Here is a 20385-nt window from a genome sequence, read left to right as displayed (position 1 = left end):
CGAGTGTGAAGGACTTGTGTTGCCCACTTGCCCCCTCTGCCATTCACAGAACGTGATGCACTGTGGGAGAAAAATAAGAGTTCTGTGAATGTCAGAGGGGGCGGGTGGGTGACACAAGTCCTTCACACTCGCAGCACTGGGAGATCGCCGCTCTGGGCAGTATCTGGCAGTATTATTATTCTCCCACAGTGCATCGTGTTCTGTGAATAGAGGAGAGGCAGATGAATGACAAAATATTCCCTGGCTATTCACACAACATTATGCATCGTGGGAAAATAATAGTATGAGTTCTCAGAATGGCAGATGCGGGGGGGGCACGGGTCCTTCACACTCGCAGCTCCAGACCAACTATGAGGTTTTTATTGCTCCAGGTCCACAGGATTCACCCCTTTTATTTGTCATGATGTTCATTGCCGATGAGAGAGAAAATAAAGGAGAAACACAAGATTTTAGTGTCCTCCCCAGAAGGAGTAGAGGGCAAACTTCTAATGGGGACAGCTGTATCAGTGATAACTAATGCCGTGTACACGCGAGCGGACTTTACGGCAGACTTGGTCCGGCGTACTGGATTTCGTTGGACAATTCGATCGTGTGTGGGCTCCAGCGGACTTTGTTTTCTCAAAAGTTGGACGGACTTAGATTTGAAACATGTCGAAATCGAGTCCGGTCGAAAAGTCCGCTCGTCTGTATGCTAGTTCGACGGACAAAAAGCCACGCTAGGGCAGCTATTGGCTATGAACTTCCTTGTTTTAGTCCTGTCGTATGTCATCACGTACGAATTTGATGGATGGTGGATTGTGTGTAGGCAAGTCCGTTCATTCAGAAAGTCCGTCAAAGTCCGCCGGGCAAAGTCTGCCGTAAAGTCCGCTCGTGTGTACGCGGCATTAGAAGGGAATTCCCCCTCCCAGTTTTTTTTTTTTTTTTTTTTTTTTTGTAATTTCCTGTTGCCCTTCTGGGACAGGAAGTGAGCAGAAATGTACACAGGCAGCAGAAAAATAACCCAGCAGGGGTTTTAACCCTTTCCTACTCTACCCAAAATACAAAAGGTTTAGGCTATACATTCACATTAAGTTAAAATGTATCAAACATTTTGTGATCTGCTAATGGCTCCAAAAGTTTTGTAGCTATGGAAGAATTCAGAAAAAGAGCAGTATGACTGTTCCCTCTTCACATTATGTGGCAGCGCACCCTTTGATGACAGATGGTGTTCTAGCCCAATTAGGACCATGTTATACAGATTTTATTCATATCCACATCATTTAAAGGTGTTCATGGACATTAATAAACACCGGGACTGAGTTGATTTTCCTTAATTCATTTTAATTATTTCTCTTTATTTCAGCCACAAAGAAAGCAGAGCTCTTCTAAAGAAGGAAAAGCGAAGGAAGAAAAGACAGGCTCTTGCTAAATTAAGAGAAGCAGGTTTGTCATTTGAAAGCTTTGTACTTCTAATGAAAGTGAGAATTTTCACTAATTAAAGGTGAACTAAAGTATAAAATTAACAATCTGTGAGCAGGCAGACTCTTTATTGCAGAGGACACTGCACTAGGATAAACATTACTAGGAACTGGTAAGCTGCAATGTATCAAATTTTAACCACTTGCTTACTGGGCACTTAAACCCCCCTCCTGTCCAGACCAATTTTCAGCTTTCAGCGCTGACGCATTTTGAATGACAATTTTTTTTTTTTATCATTTTTTTTCACACAAATAGAGCTTTCTTTTGGTGGTATTTAATCACACCTGGGATTTTTATTTTTTGCTAAACAAACAAAAAAAATGGGAAATTTTGAAGAAAAAAAAAATCATGTTTTATAGGTTGTTATAAAATTTTGCAAACAGGTAATTGATATGCGCTGATGAGGCTGCACTGATAGGCACAGCTAAGGCGGCACTGATGGGCACTGGTAGTTGACACTGATGGGCACTGATAGGTGGCACTGTTGTTGTGGCACTTGGCATTGATGGGTGGCACTGCGGGCATTGACGGGTGGCACTGGTAGGCGGCACTGCTGCCTATTGCTAGGTGGCACTGGTAGAGTGCTCAGGTGGGCACTGAGGATCTGGTGGCACTCGCGTGATCGGGAATGATGTCCCTCTCACGGCCGCCGGTGATCGTCCTTTTTTTTTTTTTTTTTTTTTTTTCCTCCTCACGCTGTCAGAGCGAGGAGAAAAAAATAGCAGATTGCCGAAGTTCTGCCGAGAAAGTTCCGCTTGGCGGATAAGGACCCCCCTCTACTGCGCTGACGCTGCACCTGCGCAGTAGGATCCGGCGGAAATAGACGAAGACAAATAGGGGAAAATCAGCTGTACACGGCGCCTGTAAGAGGGCCCCTCGCGGCCCCGCTTCGCTCGCCACGCTTCGGGCACGGCCTCGCTTCGCTCGGCTCTTTTAGATTCCCCCTCTAGGTCCACTTGGATGGTGGGGAAGGAACCTGGACCCAGAGCGCAGGCGCCGTGTACAGCTGATTGTAGATTTTGTCGTTCGGCTATCTCCGGCGGCTGCTAGTAGTTGGTACTGCGCAGGCGCTGCACCTGCGCAGCACAGAGGGGGAACTTATCCGCCGAGGGAACTTTCTCGGCAAGACACCGGCTCTGTTGATTTCACACGATCAGCTGCCATTGGCTGACAGCTGATCATGTGGTAAGGGGTCGGGATCGACCCCTTACTCCGATCTGTGATCAGGCGAGTCTCATAGACTCGCTGATCACAGGCTCCCTGAGTAGAGAGCTTGTGATTGTCAGTCTCTTTGTGATTCCCCTCCCTCGTTCACTGGAGAGCCATTCCATGGAGGGGGCGGGAGTGGCCGGTAATCTGTTTTTTTTTTTTTCTCCTCGTGCTGACAGCGTGAGGAGGAAAAAAAAGACGATCACCGGCGGCCGTGAGAGGGACATCAGTCCCGATCATGGCGAGTGCCACCAGATCCTCGGTGCCCACCTGTGCCCTCTACCAGTGCCACCTAGCAATAGGCAGCAGTGCCCACAATCAGTGCCTCAACAGTGCTGCACATCAGTGCCGCCCCTTCTGTCCCCATCAGTGCCGCCTTATCTGTGCCTATCCGTGCCCATCAGTGCAGCCTCATCAGCGCATATCAATGAAGGAGGAAAATTACCTGTTTGCAAAATTTTATAACAAACTATGCAACGACCCCAAAACACACCTCCAAGACGACCACTGCCTTGCTAAAGAAGCTGAGGGTAAAAGGTGATGGACTGACCAACAATGTCCCCAGACCTAAACCCTATTGAGCATCTGTGGGGCATCCTCAAATGAAAGGTGGAGGAGCGCAAGGTCTCTAACATCCACCAGCTCCGTGATGTCGTCGTGGAGGAGTGGAAGAGGACTCCAGTGGCAACCTGTGAAGTTCTGGTGAAAATAATGGCCACACAAAATATTGACACTTTGATCATTTACACTTAGGGGTGTACTCACTTTTGTTGCCAGCGGTTTAGACATTAATGGCTGTGTGTTGAGTTATTTTGAGGGGCCATCAAATTTACACTGTTATACAAGCTGTACACTCACTACTTTACATTGTAGCAAAGTGTAATTTCTTCAGTGTTGTCACATGAAAAGATATAATAAAATATTTACAAAAATGTAAGGGGTGTACTCACTTTCGTGAGATACTGTGTGTGTGTGTGTGTAGATTTTTTGGGGACTTTTTTTTTTTTTTTTGCAGTCTGTCTCTGTCGGGTACTGGCAATGAAAAAATCAGAATTTTAGATTTGCTTCTATAAGTTTGAGGGGGTAAGTGAGAGTTGAGTTGTTCCCGAAAAAAAAAAAAAAAAAAAAAATATTACTTTAAAGCAGGACTCCGGCTTTTAGACCTAATTTTAAACAGGAAAAAAGATGCTGAAATTCTACTTTAACATGATACTTTTCTGTATGGCAGAAGAGAAGAAAGGTCATGTCTCTGCTGAAGATAATGATGAAGAGGATGATGACCTCCAGTATGTGATTGAAAGGTTTGTGACATTATATCAAACATATGTGTTATAATTGTTTTTATTTTGCATTCATTATTTTTAGATGAGCGTAAAATAACTTGCTAACTAGCTGTTTCCTCGTGATTAACTGTAAATGTTTTGTGTGTTAACTTTAACTGTTATGGATTGATTTTATTGCGCATACAGGCAGAGGTTGCATGAAGAATGGCTTCTTCGAGAGCAGAAAGCTCAAGAAGAATTCAGACTGAAAAAAGAAAAGGAGGAAGCAGCCAGGAAACGGGAAGAAGAGGAGGTAAATAATTTAATGATTTTCCTTCTTGGCCAATATGTATCCAATATGGTATAGAGCAACCTAACTTTAACCACTTCAGCCCTGGAAGAATTTACCCCCTTCCTGACCAGGCCATTTTTTGTGATACGGCACTGTGTCGCTTTAACTGTCCATTGCGTGGTCGTGCAACATTGTACCCAAACAAAAGTTACGTGCTTTTTTTACCCAAAAATAGAGCTTTCTTTTGGTGGTATTTGATCACCTCTGCGTTTTTTATTTTTTGTGCTATAAACAAAAAAGCGACAATTTTGAAAATAAACAAAATTTTTTGCTATACTATCCCAATTTTTAAAATAACAAAAAACAAATTTCTTCATCCGTTTAGGCCAATATGTATTGTTCTACATATTTTTGGTAAAAAAAATAGCAAGGAGCGTGTATATATAGTGCTTTGCACAAAAGTTATAGCGTCTTCAAAATAGGGGATAGATTTATGGCATTATTATTATTATTATTATTATTATTATGATTATTATTTTTGATTTTTTTTTTTTTTCTCTAGTAATTGCAATCAGCAATTTTTTTTTTTTTTTTTTTCGGGACTGAGACATTGCGGCGGACAGATCAGACACTTTGGACCATTGACATTTTATACAGCGATCAGAGCTAAAAATAGCCACTGATTACTGTATAAATGTCACTGGCAGGGAAGGGGTTAACACTAGGGGGCGATCAAGGTGTTAAATGTGTGTTCCCTAGGTCTGTTCTAACTGTGAGGGGATAGGACTGACTGGAGAAGGAGACAGATCGTTGTTCCTACTTAGTAGGAACAGACTATCTGTTTTTCCTCCCCTGACAGAGCGGGGATTTGTGTGTTTACACATACAAATCCCCATTCCTGCTCTCGCGCCCGTCGGCCACGCGCATCAGGACCCCCGCCGTGCATCGGGCGTGCACCTGCTATGGCTCTTAAAGGAGCCGCCTTATATATACAGCGTTTAGCGCAGGAGAGCCATTCTGTATATAGATAGATAGATCGGAAAGCAGTTAAAGTACAAAAAAAAAAGTTGTAACAATTATGTTGTCAGATCACCATCCCTTACAGCCTATTTACACCTCATGCTCTGCAATCCATTGGCCTGTGTTGCTGCATGCAATGAGAACTGATTGTTTCCAATAAGCTCTATTAAGTTGTGATGGTGTGACCTGGACCATAGTGTGGGTTCTTTTATCTGGAATGGTGCCCTTCCTCAGCTAGCTAAATCAACGCTGCCCCTCCCCGGGCAACTCGGGGGATTGGCCTTACCCTTACCCAATTTCCAAGTGTACTACTGGGCTGCGGTGTTGGTGACGGCATACTAGTGATTTGAGGGCTCGCGTTCTAATGCTGCGATATGTGTTAAGGCTGCCTATATGGGCTCCTTATCAGACTTGCAAAACATAGTATATAGAGGAGCAAGAGCATACAATGATGTGCCAGGCCTGACTAGGACAACATTGCAAGTTCGGGAGGCTGCTCAGCATCGGTTCCTGCATAGGGAATGCTGGTCACCTGTACACCCTCTATGGGATAACCCTAGGCTAGATCACTTCCGATTGGTTCCAAACCCTCAAGTCTGGGCAAGATATCATGTAAGAACACTCCGGGACATTATGTCTGGGCATGCTACAGACCTTTACCCAGCTGATTCAGTTTTTTGATATGCCCAGTTGAGGCATGCTGCCAGGGCACAATTCCCCGCTCAGCCTCTCCTACACTTACATCCAATTGAAGAGCTACTATCCCTGAGGGTTTTAGAGAAGCCACTCTCTGCATTATACGGGACCTTACTTGTTACTGGTTCTTCTAAAATTGAGAGACTATGGGATAAATGGAAACCGGATATCCCCAATGTAGACTGGGAGGATTGCCTAGAAAAAAATTGCCCTAGGTTGGTGATATCCTCCTAAGGTTAAACTGATCCAAACTAAATTTTTGCACCGTGTATACTCTACCCCGGTAAGGTTACAAACAATATATCCAGACAGGGACCCCCACTGCCCCCGCTGTCGGACGCAGCTGGGTACATTCTTCCATACAGTATGTTCTGGGAGTGCCCTAAGATCATAGTTTTTTTTTGGTCTGATATTTTTGAGCTTCTCAATACTCAACTCCAGGTAAAGATCCCTGTGTCCCTGGAACTGGCCCTGCTGGGCATTCCTGATGATGCTCAGAGATCTCAACACAGCAAACTGTTGCTCTCCTACTTACTATGCCAAAAAAATTATCCTTTTGTAACTAGTTATCTCCCACATTGTTGTCCTATGAAGCTGCGATTGATGCTGCGCTACCTCCTTACAAACTAACGTACATTAGTCGTGGCTGTCCTTAGAAGTACGACAAGGTGTGGCAGCCGTGGACTTCCCAATGAGTGCACACTGACAGGTGAATGGTGATGTCCTACTGACTCGCCCTGCCTTTAGTTGCCCCTTTCCCTTGTGCCCCTTCTAGAGTACAGTAATCTTACTTCATTCTGACGCCACTGTGGTAGTAGCAATGCTGTTTACACCTCTCTCTGGAATGCAACTGGATGTTTTACTATATACTTTAATGTGTATCTCCTTAATGCTATGATACCATGTCACCTGGTATTGTTTGTTCTGATCATTGTAAATGGGTTTTTTTTTTTTTTTTTGTATTCTGATAACTTCACTACAATAAAGCAATCCTGAGTGGGGAAAAAAAAAAAAGGTTGTGATGGTGTGCATTGGATGAAACTGGAACATGTTGCCTTCACATGCAACACATTGCATTTTGTCACAGCACTCTGCAACACATGTTAAGGAAAATTAAAATTTTATTTTTGGGTTCTGCTTTTAACAAAAAAAAAAACCTACAAATCAATGCAACCCATTGAAAAAATGCACATTAGTGCAAAGTGTTGACGTGTACATTCTCTTTACAGTCCAATCTCTGGCACTTGGAGGATCTGAGAGCAAGACCAGGGGAAACGCTGAGAGCATTCCAGTACATAAACTGCACTTGCCTTATGTGTGTGTATGTGTGTGTGTATATATATATATATATATATATATATATATATATATATATATATATATACGCGCCTTGCTTCACATACAGACACAGAACCAGTGTGTAATACATTAAAAATGTCTATCCTGCATACTTGTTTGAACTAAACAGTGAACAAGGGGTGAGGATGAAAGCTCTCAAGCAGTTCTTAATAGTCTTAAAAATCTTCACAAGTTTCCTTAAAAACACAAGCTTGTGTATGCATGGTAAAACAAATGCTGATTCTTTCCCTTTTGCAAACCAAATAAACAGTGAAAGCATGCCCGAGTACATGGCCAGGGATGTGGGAAGCCCAGGGCCCTGGCACAAAATGTGCATAGGATGTAATTCTTATATGTACAGCTGGGAGTTGCTTCTGTGTACAATGTTACTGTTTGATACCACCTCTTTATGCATTATGTCGTTGCCATGTGTCTCATCGTGCAGTTTTTAAAATTAAGACCCAGCAGCTTATTAAAACATATTTATGTAATTAGATGTGAGGCTAACTGCAGTCATTTGGTTTAGTGTAAGTGATGTGTTTTTTATTTCCCATAGAGACGGATGATAGCAGAATGGAGAGAACAGGAGATGAAAGAGAGAGCAGAAGAACCAGAAGAAGTGAAGAAGAGAGAAAGAGAGGTGATTCCTGCAGTAGGAGGATAAAAATACTTCTATCCTGCTTCAGCTCTAGTCAGATGTCTGTTGTATCCTAAATGAACAGCCAGGACACGTCTCTAAGAAGTGCCTTGGATAACTTGTGTTGTCCTTAATGACTATCCAGTTTCTATTGCTCTTCCATACTGCACTATGAGATGGATAGAGGATGTGGTTACCAAGGCTCATATCTCTCCAGCAGCTTTATAGCAGGGATTTGTAGCAGCTAAACATTTTTATGGTTATTTTATCTGGTTATTTGTAGATGAATACAGTGGTATTCTGATCAAATTCTGATCGCTCTGTCAAATGACGGAGCGATCACATGTAAACAAACCGGCGTCATCTCCTCCCCTCTGTGTACCGATCGGTACACTGTGAGCGGAGAGGGGGAGGGATCGGATGGCAGCAGCGCTGTGGGCTGCCATCCGTCCCTCAATGCTCTGCAATACCCCGCAATACTCTGCAATATCTGCCATACCCAGCAATGCTCTGCCATACCCAGTCATACTCGGCCATACCCTGCCATGCTCAGCCATACTCTGCAATACTCTGCCATACCCAGCCATATTCTGCAATACTCGGTGATACCCAGCCATACTCTGCCATACTCAGCGATACCCTGCAATACCCGTCCATACTCCACCATGCTCAGCTGTACTCGGCCTCTGTATGTGGCCAGGCTGTGGAAGTCTCACACGTGGTATCGCTGTACTCAGGAGGAGTAGGATAATCTATTTTGGGGTGTCATTTTTTGGGATGTACATAGCATGTACATCCCAAAAAATGACACCCCAAAATAGATTATCCTACTCCTCCTGAGTAAGGAGTAGGATGTTAAAAATATTGTATAAATGGTCAACTTTGTGTTAAAAAAAAGTGTTTCAACCACTTCCCGCCCGCCGTCATACGACGTCCTTGACTTTGTGCGGGGATATCTGAATGATGCCCGCAGCTACAGGCATCGTTCTGATATCAGCTTTTTCAGCGATTTCCCTACCACCATAGGAACGATCATAGCGGCTGTTCCACTGCTTGATCGTTCTTATGGGAGGCGAGAGAGGATGACCCCTCCCGCCGCCCTCCGGTGCTTCTTCCGACTCACCGCTACGATCAAAGCCAGGATCTCTTTTTTTTTTTTTTTTTTTTTTTTTTTTTTTTTTCTTTTTATTTCAGGCTTCCCAGCCTTTACACACACAGATCCACGGTCCTGCTCGGTTACCGGGCAATCGCGGGTGCCCGGCGGACATCGCGGCCTCCGTGCACGCGCACCGGGACAGGAACAATGCGGCAGGCGCGCGCGCCCCCTGGGCTACCTGGAAGGCTGCGCTGTCATATGACGGCGGCCCAGAACAACAGCTGCACAGTCCTGCCGTCATATGACGGCGGGCGGGCAGCAAGTGGTTAAACAAATTTTTTCCTCAGTTTAGGCCGATATGTATTCTTCTACATATTTTTGGTAAAAAATATCGTAATAAGCGTATATTTATTGGTTTGCGCAAAAGTTATAGCGTGTACAAAATAAGGGGAAAGATTTATAGCATTTTTATTATTAATTTTTTTTTTTTTTTTTTTTTAATAGTAATGGCGGCGATCTGCGTGTGGTTTTTGTTTTTTTTTTTTTTTCTTTATCGTGACTGCGATATTGCGGCGGACACATCGGACAATTTTTACACTTTTTTTGACACATTTTTGGGACCATTCACATTTATACAGCGATCCGTGCTATAAAAATGCATTGATTACTGTATAAATGTGACTGGCAATGAAGGGGTTAACCAGGAGGGGGCGCTGTAGGGTTAAATGTATTCCTAAGGAGGGATTCACAAGGGGGGAGACCGATCGATGTTCCTCTGTACAAGGAACACACCATCGGTCTCCTCCCATCTGACAGGACATGGATCTGTGTGTTTACACACACACAGATCCACGGTCCTGCTCGGTTACCGGGCAATCGCGGGTGCCGGGCACGCGCATCGGGACCCGAGTGACGGCGCGGGCGCCCCCAGGGATCATATGACGGCGGCCCAGGATAACAGCTGCACCGTCCCGCCGTCATATGACGGTGAGCGGGCAGCAAGTGGTTAAGGGGGTTTAAGTGGTTAAAGTGAACCCTTCAGTGAGCGCTGGGGAGCAGAGCAGAATGCCGCTGATTGACAGTCAGCAGCTCACGGAGCTGTGAAAACTTAGCGATCGTGGTGTTCGATCGCTCGGCTCTCAGTGTTAGAGGCAGGATGGTGACAGATGCAGCATTGGACCGATGTTGCATCCACCTAGGTAGGTATAATACTAAAAAAATAACAAAAACCCCATACATCTATTTTAAGCTAGGTCCTGCTAATACAGCATCTTGTTGGCAGGCATAGGGGCATACACTTTGTAGTAGAACATTCTGACACCCTCTTCCGCCCTCATAATGCAAACAGATATAACATCTACACTGGGTTTTGGGATTCCTGGGGAACTACTGAGCAGGTTTCACAAGAAAAGTACGTGTAGGTACATTGCTGTGCCTGGTTTTGTGCAAAACCTTTCCATTGACTGACCTACTTTTATAGTCCGTAAATAAATTACTTGTATTACGTTGAGGCGGCTGTTGATATATCGACCAATATGTAAATCTATTATTAAAACATTGTCTTTGATAATTGATCCTGTATTGCAAGGGAACCTAGTTCATCATGTTTGAAAAATGATTCCTTAACCTTATTTCCACATGCTAAGCCTACCAAGCCTCACTGCACCAAGATGTATCTTTTTATTAGAAAGTATCTGAGATATTCCATTAAATGTTTGTCACTTTAAAATAATATGAAATGTGTGCATATAGACTTGTACAGATTCTGTATATTTCCACATGTCCATAAAAGCAGCCTGTAAGTCTATATATCTAAATTTTATGCTATAGGTGCCCAACTATTTACTCTCTCTATAGTTTGCAGTTCCTGTATGTTTGCAAAGCAGCAATATTTGCCCTAAACACATACAGATCCCAACGTGAATCTATGTGACCCTTTCCATTTTATGATAATGTGAGTCATGCACCCTCTGCATTATTGTACTGTGAGCTCCGGACGATGTTCTGAAGGACCTCCAGGGTGTTTGCCCACAGCAGATAGAGCTCAGGTTGGTGTTTACATTGTTAGTTCAGAATAACCAGAGGCTTGCATATTTAGAATGAAAGGTGTGCATACTTTGTGTCTGTAAAGAGACACTGTTGGGCTGCATTGAGACTAACCCAGTTTGTCATTTGCTCAAGATTAGTTTTTATACATATTCAGTTTACTTATAGCCTGGGAATTTTACACTATTGTGTCCCACTGTGGAACGAAAAAGAAAATCTTTTGGCGTATATATTTTGCTTAATTTCATGCTACATTTTAAAGGTTTCATTGGAGTTTATCTCCAGAACTCTGAGGCATGTTGGTGTAGAAGTTGGTTTCTTGGACATATCTTAGCAATGCTTTACACTTTAGATGGGAAACACAAAACGCATACATGGATGTACCCAGCAATGTATTTTATATTTTAGCACAGAATAACATGTTTAAGCACGGTAAATTTAGGGGACACAACTCCGCACTTTTATAATTTTCTTTTTGAGTCCCAGTGACATAAAGGATAACTATACTTTCAACAGGGTTCTGAAGGAGTTATATACAATAAATTACAAAAAATAATGATGTCCCTAGCAGGAACAGTGATTTTCTATATGCTTCAGTTTATTTTTGAGTTCCTCACATTTTCTAAACTATAAAATAATCAAATCCGTTCTGATGTAGTGCAAAGTAAAAAAAAAAAAAAAAAAAAATCTGTAGGCTCTGACAAACTAAAAATCCGTATTGGACTGGCTTTTTGTTATGTTGAAATGTTTTAAATGATATTCAGAGTCGGAATGAACAGGCTGCATGTAGTTCAACCCAGGAACGCCTCATTGCTGCTGTCCCTGCATATTTGTCTGTCATTATTATGTTCGTCTGTCATTATGTTCTAGTGATTATAAAGAAAGTGATATCCGTGCTGTGTAACAATATTTCTGGTAAGGCTGCTTACACCAAAAAGCAGTATGTTTGTGCTTCAGTGAAAATTATTCAAAATAGTGAAGCGCCTCAAAAGCATGTAAAACGAAAAACATAAAGCATAAACAAATAATGCAAATAAAGTCCAAGTAATAAAGCTGTAATTCCGATGTGATGTCCAATATAGTGACCGATTATAGAGCAATAACACCAGTGTTAATACAGCAATTCTTCTTAGAAATGCTTCAGTGATCTCCCACCACCAACAAGAGAATTTCAAACTTGCCAAAGTGAGTAGCTGCCATCACAGCAGCCAAAACACCCAAAACAGCATGTTGATCCAGCAAGGAACATTGCAGCATGTTGATTCAGCAAAGAATATTGCAGCAAAGGAACTCCAAGGACCTCTCCTTTTTAGAAAGCCTCCAACTATGGATTAATGAAGCTCACCAAGAGCCAGAGAAAAATTTCCAATAGTGTAGTATTGTTAAAAACATGCATACAGCAGATATAGGACAGTGAATCAATGAACTCACTTCTAAAAGCTGCTGTTGACCCAGAAGCTAGCAATGACATGACTTCAGCACCAAAATCTCCATCGGAAGCCTTTCGTCTAAAGGGACGTCATCAAGGGGTCACCCCTTGATAACGTCCCTTTGGATGAAACGCGCCGGACGAAGATTTAGGTTTTTAACAAATACTATACTATTGGACCTTTTTTTTCTCTGGCTCTTGGTGAGCTTCATTCATCCATAGGTTGAGGCTTTCTAAAGAAGAGGTCCTTGGAGTTCCTATGCTGCAATGTTCCTTGCTGGATCAACATGCTGTTTTGGGTGTTTTAGCTGCTGTGATGGCAGCTACTCACTTTGGTGAGTTTGAAATTCTCTTGTTGGTGGTGCAAGATCACTGAAGCATTTCTAAGAAGAATTGCTGTATCAACACTGGTGTTATTGCTCTATATCTGTCACTATATTGGACATCACTTCGGAATTGGCAGCTTTATTACTTTGACTTTTTTTGCATTATTTGTTTTTTTTGCATGCTTTTTGAGTCGCTTCACTATTTTCTACATGTTCTAGTGATTGTGTTAGGCAGCTAAGGGATGAGTCAGGATTTTTTATTTACTGTATTTATTGGCGTATAACACTCACTTTTTTACCATGAAAATCGGGTGCAAATAGCGTGTGCGTGTTATACGCCAATACTTCAATTTTAGCTGCCTCGAAGGGGACAGGGAGGGGGCGGGATGAGCGCCGTCAGATTACATCCAGTGAGAATCTCCTGTTTACTTGGCGGCCTCTGTAATAGGAAGTCCGGTCTCCTGGGCCGCCATTGGACCACTGTTCTGTCTATCATAGGAGATTCTCACTGTATGTAATATGTCGGCGCTCATCCCGCCCCCCTCCCTGTCCCCTCTAGGCTGCATATGGGCATTGATCAGGCTGCATTGAAGGCAATGGTGAGGCTGCTGCATTGAGGGCAAGGGTGAGGCTGCTGCATTGATGGCAATGGTGAGGCTGCTACATTGATGGCAATGGTGAGGCTGCTGCAGTGATGGCAATGGTAAGGCTGCTGCAATGATGGCAATGGTGAGGCTGCTTTGATGTGGACTGATGAGGCTGCATTGATGGCAATGGTGAAGCTGCAGATGGGCACTGAACCTTATTTTGCTTCAAAGTCCCTTATTTAAAATTTAAGTATTTTTCCTGAAACTTCCCTCTTAAAATGAATGTGCGTGTTATACGCCGATAAATACGGTATTTATTTATTTTTGTTCAACCAGCCGATTGTGGATGGGGAAATACTCCCAGCTGGGCTATTGTATTCTGACAGTGGGGAGACTTGTAAATTATTAGATTATTAACTGTTGTCTTTTTATAAATTGCATTATATAGTATAATTTTAGTAACCATTATGTAGTCTTTTAGCTTGTGTAAGTTATACATGTTAGACATTCTTAACCCATGAAGCAGATACTGTGCACTATGGAGGTTTTTACTAGCCCTGTGTTTACACCATTTCTAGGAGGCCGTTCAGAAGATGCTGGATGAAGCAGAGAGTCAGGTAAGATATATGGCATTATCTGGGCTTGACGAAAGATACAAAGATGGTGATATTACATGGCTAAGCTAATGTGAAGCTCAACTAAGATTTTGTTTCAGTTAAAGTGTGTGATAAGTTTCCGTCTTCTATTGGGTTTGAGCACCTTTACATTCCTAGCATTAATTAGCTAATAAAATAAATTTCTTCTTTATCTCAATAAGAGCACAAAGGTGGTCAAACCCATTTCTTGGTTGATATCATGTCTGTTTCCTCCGCAGTTAGAAAACGGTGGCACATGGCACAATCCAGAGGCATCAGACGGTTATGGCACAGAAAAAGACAGAGCTAATTGCCCGTTTTACCTCAAAACGGGATCCTGTAGATTTGGTGAAAGGTAATTGACAAAACCCTATGTTCATTATTGTAGAAGTTTGTTAATGTTTTTGAACTTTTCATACCCTCTAAATTGTTTTGATGCGCTCAAGGTGTGTCTGATCACAAGCTTGCTGTACTTGTAGGCCTGGACTTGAAATTTACACTTACATTTGCTGAAGAGAACATCATGCCATTCATTGTTGCATTTGTCTTAAAGTGTTACTAAACCCTCGACAGTAAAATCAGTCTGTATATGCAGTAAAGCATGCTTGTTATACTCACTGTGGAACCTAAGGGTAATTGTGTAAAAAGACTGTTTGATCCTGTATGCACAGATCCTCCCCTTCTTGCATTTGTCTCCAAAACATGTCCGGATAAGGAGGCATAAATGGAATCAGGCTGCACATGCTCATTTTGGAGTGTATTGCTAGAGGTGTTTTTTCATTTTTATTTCCTTTGGGAGAGTGCATGTGATCAGCACAGGGCCTATTGGCACTGTCCAGACAGAGAGTCGGGGGTCCTGCATCCTGATCGGACAGCCAGTGCAGTAGGAAAATTTCTTCTACAAGCTTAAACCAGGCACTGATAGAAGTCACAAGACTGCTATATACTGCTGATGAGAAAAGGTATTTATAAGGTTATATTTACTAAAATAATTGCATTTACATGTTCTGTGTACTGTGGGAGACCAGATATAGTGAATGCAGGGTCCTGGGTTTAGTAACACCTTAAGGAGTTGACCCTCCATTAAATGAACTCTAAACTTCCTGTGTTTTTAGAAAAAAATGTGCTAGTTAAATCACTTTAGCTTCATAGTTCCCATCCTCTGGTCCTAAAATTGTACTGTGAAATTCTAAGCCAACGCATTCCTTTTGAACCCACTGTTGCTTCACCTATTCATACTGGAGGTTAAAAGGGAGTTTACTCCAAGTCCGAGGCATGTGAAAATTGGCTGCGATCAGTCACCCCTAGAGGCACTGTCCTATCCATTCCCTGCTATGTCCAAAACAGAATAAGGGCTCATGCTGCCAGATGTTGTTTTCCTCTGATGTGTCGGAAATGCAGATCGTTAAAATCCTATTGATTAGAATTAAGCAGTACAAATGGCAGTTCAGTCTGTTTGACCTGCTTTATGATGCATGTGGTATAGCAAAGACAGCATTTAAACACCTGTCAACATATGCCCTAAGACATTTTGAATGGTTAGAATTTCAGTATAGGTAAATAAAGGGGCAAATAATAATTTCATAAACAAGAGTGGCCAGATGGGCCCCTTTCACATGGGCGGACTAATCTGATCCACCTGTCAGCTTTTCAGGTAGACCTGATCAGACCATCCATTGCCCTAGAGCGGCGTTGTCCTTGGACATGTGACTGTTGACACCTGACAACATCCGATCCTATCCGCTAAAAACGGACGGATGGGGAATCCATTCCCCCATCTGTCTGGCAGATTGGATTGGATGACAGTCAGATGTAAAAGGACAGGTGGTTTGTTTATATCCAACAAGAGGAGCAGACACAGACCTGTCATCCGCCTGCTCAGCAGACAGACAGATCCCCCGCTGAGCAGGCGGATCCTTTGCCGGAGTCCACCCATGTAAAAGAGCCCTAACAAAAATCTGAATATTTGTCTTAAATTGTTCTATCAGCCCAGTCGTGACTAATGACTTGTTCTCTTTATGAAAAGCTGCAGTATTTACATTCTTTATATGTTCACTATTACTTGAAGTCTGAAGTTGCAGTTAGAATTTAAATGCTAAAAGTGTTAACTCTAGTAAAATGGTTTAACTTCTTGTGAGGACAAAAAAAAAAAAATTAAAGAATAAGACACTCTGCAATATATGGAGGTGGGTTATATTATCCCTTATTGTTTCCTATGGCAGGGCCTTCAGTGGCAGTGTGGCCTGCTGCAATTTTTACACATCTTATGTTGCCTGATTTTTAATTTTATAGATAATGCATCAAGGAGAATGAGAATTCATGATGGGCTACAGATTTCAGTATGTGATTCAGCTCACTCAAGACAAATCTAGATTTAGGTGGACTGACTCTGCCTTCAGTTTGACCTTTATAATATTATGGATGATAATCCCTATTGGGTTCTGCATCTTTTTGCCCTAATACACAGGTGTTCCCGCAAGCACGGCTACCCCTCTTCGAGCCAGACCCTCCTTATCCGTAGCATGTTTATTTCGTATGGTATGGAGCAGTGCAGACGGGATGATTACGACACAGATGCCAGCTTGGAATATGGAGATGAAGAAATTTACCAGCAGTTTTTAGAATTCTATGATGACGTTGTACCTGAATTTAAGAGTGTTGGACAACTCATCCAATTCAAGGTAAAGCTCCCCTTAGTACTTATCCTCAAAGGTTATTTCTGCTTTCCTTAAAGAGGTGTTCCGCCCCCCCCCACGAAAAATTCAAAGTCAGCAGCTACAAGTACTGTAGCTGCTGACTTTTAAAATTAGGACACTTAACTGTCCGGGGTTCCCGCGATATCGGCACCCCAGACGATTTTCGGATCGGCTGTTGGGTGCTGCCGCCGGTTCCCTACTGCGCATGTAAAGTGTGCTGTGCTTTCTAATTGGCCCAGCGGTGGAGGAAGGAGGAGGGGGCCAAACTTCCGAGGGACGGCACCGTCTCTGGAAGTGGGGAAGGGGGACCTGCCAAATGTGGCACTGGAGGGGGGGAGGAGACAGATAAGCAGAAGTTCCACTTTTGAGCCTAAGGAGTTTTAGAAAGATGGAAACAATTTTTGATTGTGGCCAGCAGGTGTCAGTCATGCTGCAACTACAGAATTTCATGACAATGTTCTGTAAATAAAGTAAGTGTGTCTATACCCAGAAAGTTACAAGAAGTTTAAATTGACTGATGGGCACTGCCTTCCACTTTTCACCTCAGGAGACTATTTGATATTTTTCACTTTCATATCACAGGCTTAAAAGTTTGTCAAAGATCCCCTGACAGTACATTTTCAGAAAGCACAGAAACTAAAGAAATTTTGTACAAATGTTTGTAAAATGTATGTTCAAAAAATGCATGGAGATCTTAATTGGCACACACAAATTCAATATGATCTCAAAAACATCTACTGGATGTAGATATCAACCACATTTAAATAATGTGTAAACAAAAAACATTGCTACTTCATCTTTTTAACAATATACACAATGTTATATTGTGCAGATTTTATAAAACTATTTGTTTCTATATTTTTAATTACAATATATGTGACATGGGTGTTCACACCCATGCGATCCGATTCCTGTCCGAATTGACAGTTCGCACTGCAATATGCGAACCGATCTGAGGGTGTCATTAACTTTGTATTGACACTCCCAGCGGCGTGAACTGCCTGTGAGTCAGGTGCGATGCGGGAACCCACAGTGGATTTGCAGGGTTCCCGTATCGCACCAATGTGAACCGAGCCTTAGTAGAACAGATGCAACTGCCTTTCACACCTGTGTCTCGCTTTTATTTTTGTACAGAGTGCTCTGATAAGGGACCATTCCTCTAGATGTGTTCAGTTCTGTGTGTAAATGTGACCTTTTTATATACTCGCCTACTCGTATACTCAGAATAGTGAAAGGAGCCACACGTTCCATCTTTTGGCTGTGTAAATACTACATAATATTCATATGCAAAATGTTATTTTTACCTGGCCATAAAAAGGTATGTAGAAAATCACTATATATTTCATTTAACGAGGGGCGTGGTTTGGAGCCGCTCTAAGATGGACGCGTTGTGCTGAAGCTCCCGTCCATGAGGTCCCGCTACACTAGCGTTTCGCTACCAGACGACCACCTGCTATGGTAAGAACAGCCCGCAGCACCTCAGTATCCCAATCCAGAACCCCTCGGAACCAAAACCCCCCGCGGGGAGAGCATATTCCCGAGATCTTCCGCTCCCGGCCCAGAGGCGCCATGCAGGCCGCTCAGCCAGCGGCCTCGAGTAAACCGCAGCCCCAGAGCGCCAGCACCCCCAGCTCAGGCACACAGAGCAGAGCAGGCACGGGGACAGAACAGAGACACCCTCCCGCAGTAAACCTGGATGATCTCCATACTGTCGCCGCAGACATAAAAAACACTTTAATGGCGGCCATCTCAGACATGCGTTCCGACATACAGGCAATCTCACTCAGAGTAGAAGAGGTTGAAACTACCCAGACACGACACGAGGCTTCCCTGCGCCATGTTCAGCAGCTCACGGAGTCCCATGCCATACACTTAAGAGACATAAATCGCCACATGGAAGATCTCGACAATCGCGGGAGACGCCGCAACCTCCGATTTAGAGGGATACCAGAATCGATCGATCCAGTTATCCCAAGCAGTCACTACCATTGTGAATGAGCTCCTGAACAGGCCCCAAGATGCCCCGGTGGGTTTTGAATGCATACACAGGGTGCTACGACCAAGAGGGAGAGATACAGACCCCCCCAGAGACACCGTCTGCTGTCTCATAGATTTCTCACTAAAAGAGGACATTTTAAGGGCCTCCAGAAATCGTAATCAGATAATATACCAAGGCTCAAACGTCAAAATCTATCAGGATCTCTCCAACATTACCCTGCAGAGGAGACGTGAATTGAGGCCCCTACTCGACATTCTGCGAACCAGGTCTATCGCATACCGATGGAAATTCCCCTTTGGTCTCTCTGCTTCGCACCAGGGACGTACAGCCCTCCTCAGAGTCCCTGAGGACTTGGACCACTTCTGCTCTACACTGGATATCCCAATTGTCGCCCTGCCAGACTGGTACAGCGATTTTCGTCTCCCCCAGCTGCACAGAGCCACTTCGATGGACGGCATAGCAGAAGCAGGAAACTTTCACCTTGGACGCCGCCGACACCACCAAAGGCTGCATTTCTCCCCACAACGAGACCTTGACCTGCCGAGGAACGGCAGCCCCACAGCCTCCCCTGCACATCGCAGAGCCAGGATCACCTAACGGCCTGGTAACGCCTGGATTTCAGAAGACACCCAAACAGAAGAACAAGAGAAGCTGCTCTGACATAAAATGATGGACACCTGCAGTAAATATAAATGTCTTTCTATTCTCATCCTTTTCCCCCTATACCCCTACTTCTCTCCCTCCATTTTATTATTTTTTGTAACTTAGGGCCTCCTCTCACACTCTCTCACCTTTTAGGATAAATAGCTCAGAGCATCACCCCATAGCTCACTTTCACATGCAAGTGTTCCTTAGCATAACAACACCATTTTACTGTTCATACGTGAATATTGGTACCATTAGTTGAGAGACGGTCAGAGTTATTGTCATACAACCCCGCCCCTCCCTAGTTTCTCTTATGTTTTCCATTATGATATATAACTCTAATATGTTTAAACCCTAGGCAACAGAGTACACAGAAGTCGTTCTGGAGGTCGACAGGGGCGGGCTCTGGTAAGCGATCCACACCAAAAATACCTACCCACGTACGCTGAACACTCTAACCTCAGCCTGACCCTCCCCCACAGAATTTATTACACTGATTATTTAAACACCAGCAGGGTGTAACTCTCAAAGATTTTGCCCAGAGCTTGCGGCAGAGCGTGCCCCTCTCGACACCAGGGAGTTCTTATTGTTGATCCACCCTCTCTTTTACAGGTATGATTGTTTCCGTTAACCTTTTGTTTCGTTTAGTTGGTTAAGTTCATAAAGGTGAAAGTTCGCTAGTTATTTTGAAAGTTACCAGGCCTACAGGTACCGTACACCTTCATTCTCATGAACGCTACCCGAGGCCTATACAGTTTTATAATTATTAACAAAAAAAAAAAAAAACCTTTATTACTCATTTCAATTTTAACCAATGACAGTTCTCTTGGCATAAGAGGCAGTAAGTCAATATCACCTCTTCATTAACAAACAAGTATCACACGATAATGAACCTGCCCACTCTCTAGATTACATCTCTCAAATCAAAACACCCCTAAATCTCCCGTGACATATACACAATATCATAACTCATAGATCTCCTATGATAAGGATGCGATTTCACCCCCAACACAC

The 20385-nt window shown here is 43.2% G+C and overlaps 1 protein-coding gene across 1 annotated transcript in view; it reads left to right on the top strand.

Annotated features, from left to right (window-relative positions):
* The window catches only part of ZRSR2 (zinc finger CCCH-type, RNA binding motif and serine/arginine rich 2), a 56038-nt gene that overhangs the window by 5901 nt on the left and 29752 nt on the right, over window positions 1-20385 (top strand). Inside the window, exons 2-8 of the mRNA XM_073616936.1 lie at window positions 1343-1422; window positions 3896-3968; window positions 4137-4242; window positions 7832-7915; window positions 13975-14013; window positions 14271-14386; window positions 16499-16712. Of these exons, the coding sequence (XP_073473037.1) occupies window positions 1343-1422; window positions 3896-3968; window positions 4137-4242; window positions 7832-7915; window positions 13975-14013; window positions 14271-14386; window positions 16499-16712 (712 nt within the window). The remainder of the gene's footprint in view (window positions 1-1342; window positions 1423-3895; window positions 3969-4136; window positions 4243-7831; window positions 7916-13974; window positions 14014-14270; window positions 14387-16498; window positions 16713-20385) is intronic.

Source organism: Aquarana catesbeiana, linkage group LG02 (assembly GCF_042186555.1).
Source record: "Aquarana catesbeiana isolate 2022-GZ linkage group LG02, ASM4218655v1, whole genome shotgun sequence".
Taxonomy (NCBI): Eukaryota; Metazoa; Chordata; class Amphibia; order Anura; family Ranidae; genus Aquarana; species Aquarana catesbeiana.
Note: the sequence above shows the minus strand (reverse complement) of the source record. Positions and strands in the feature narration are given on the sequence as shown.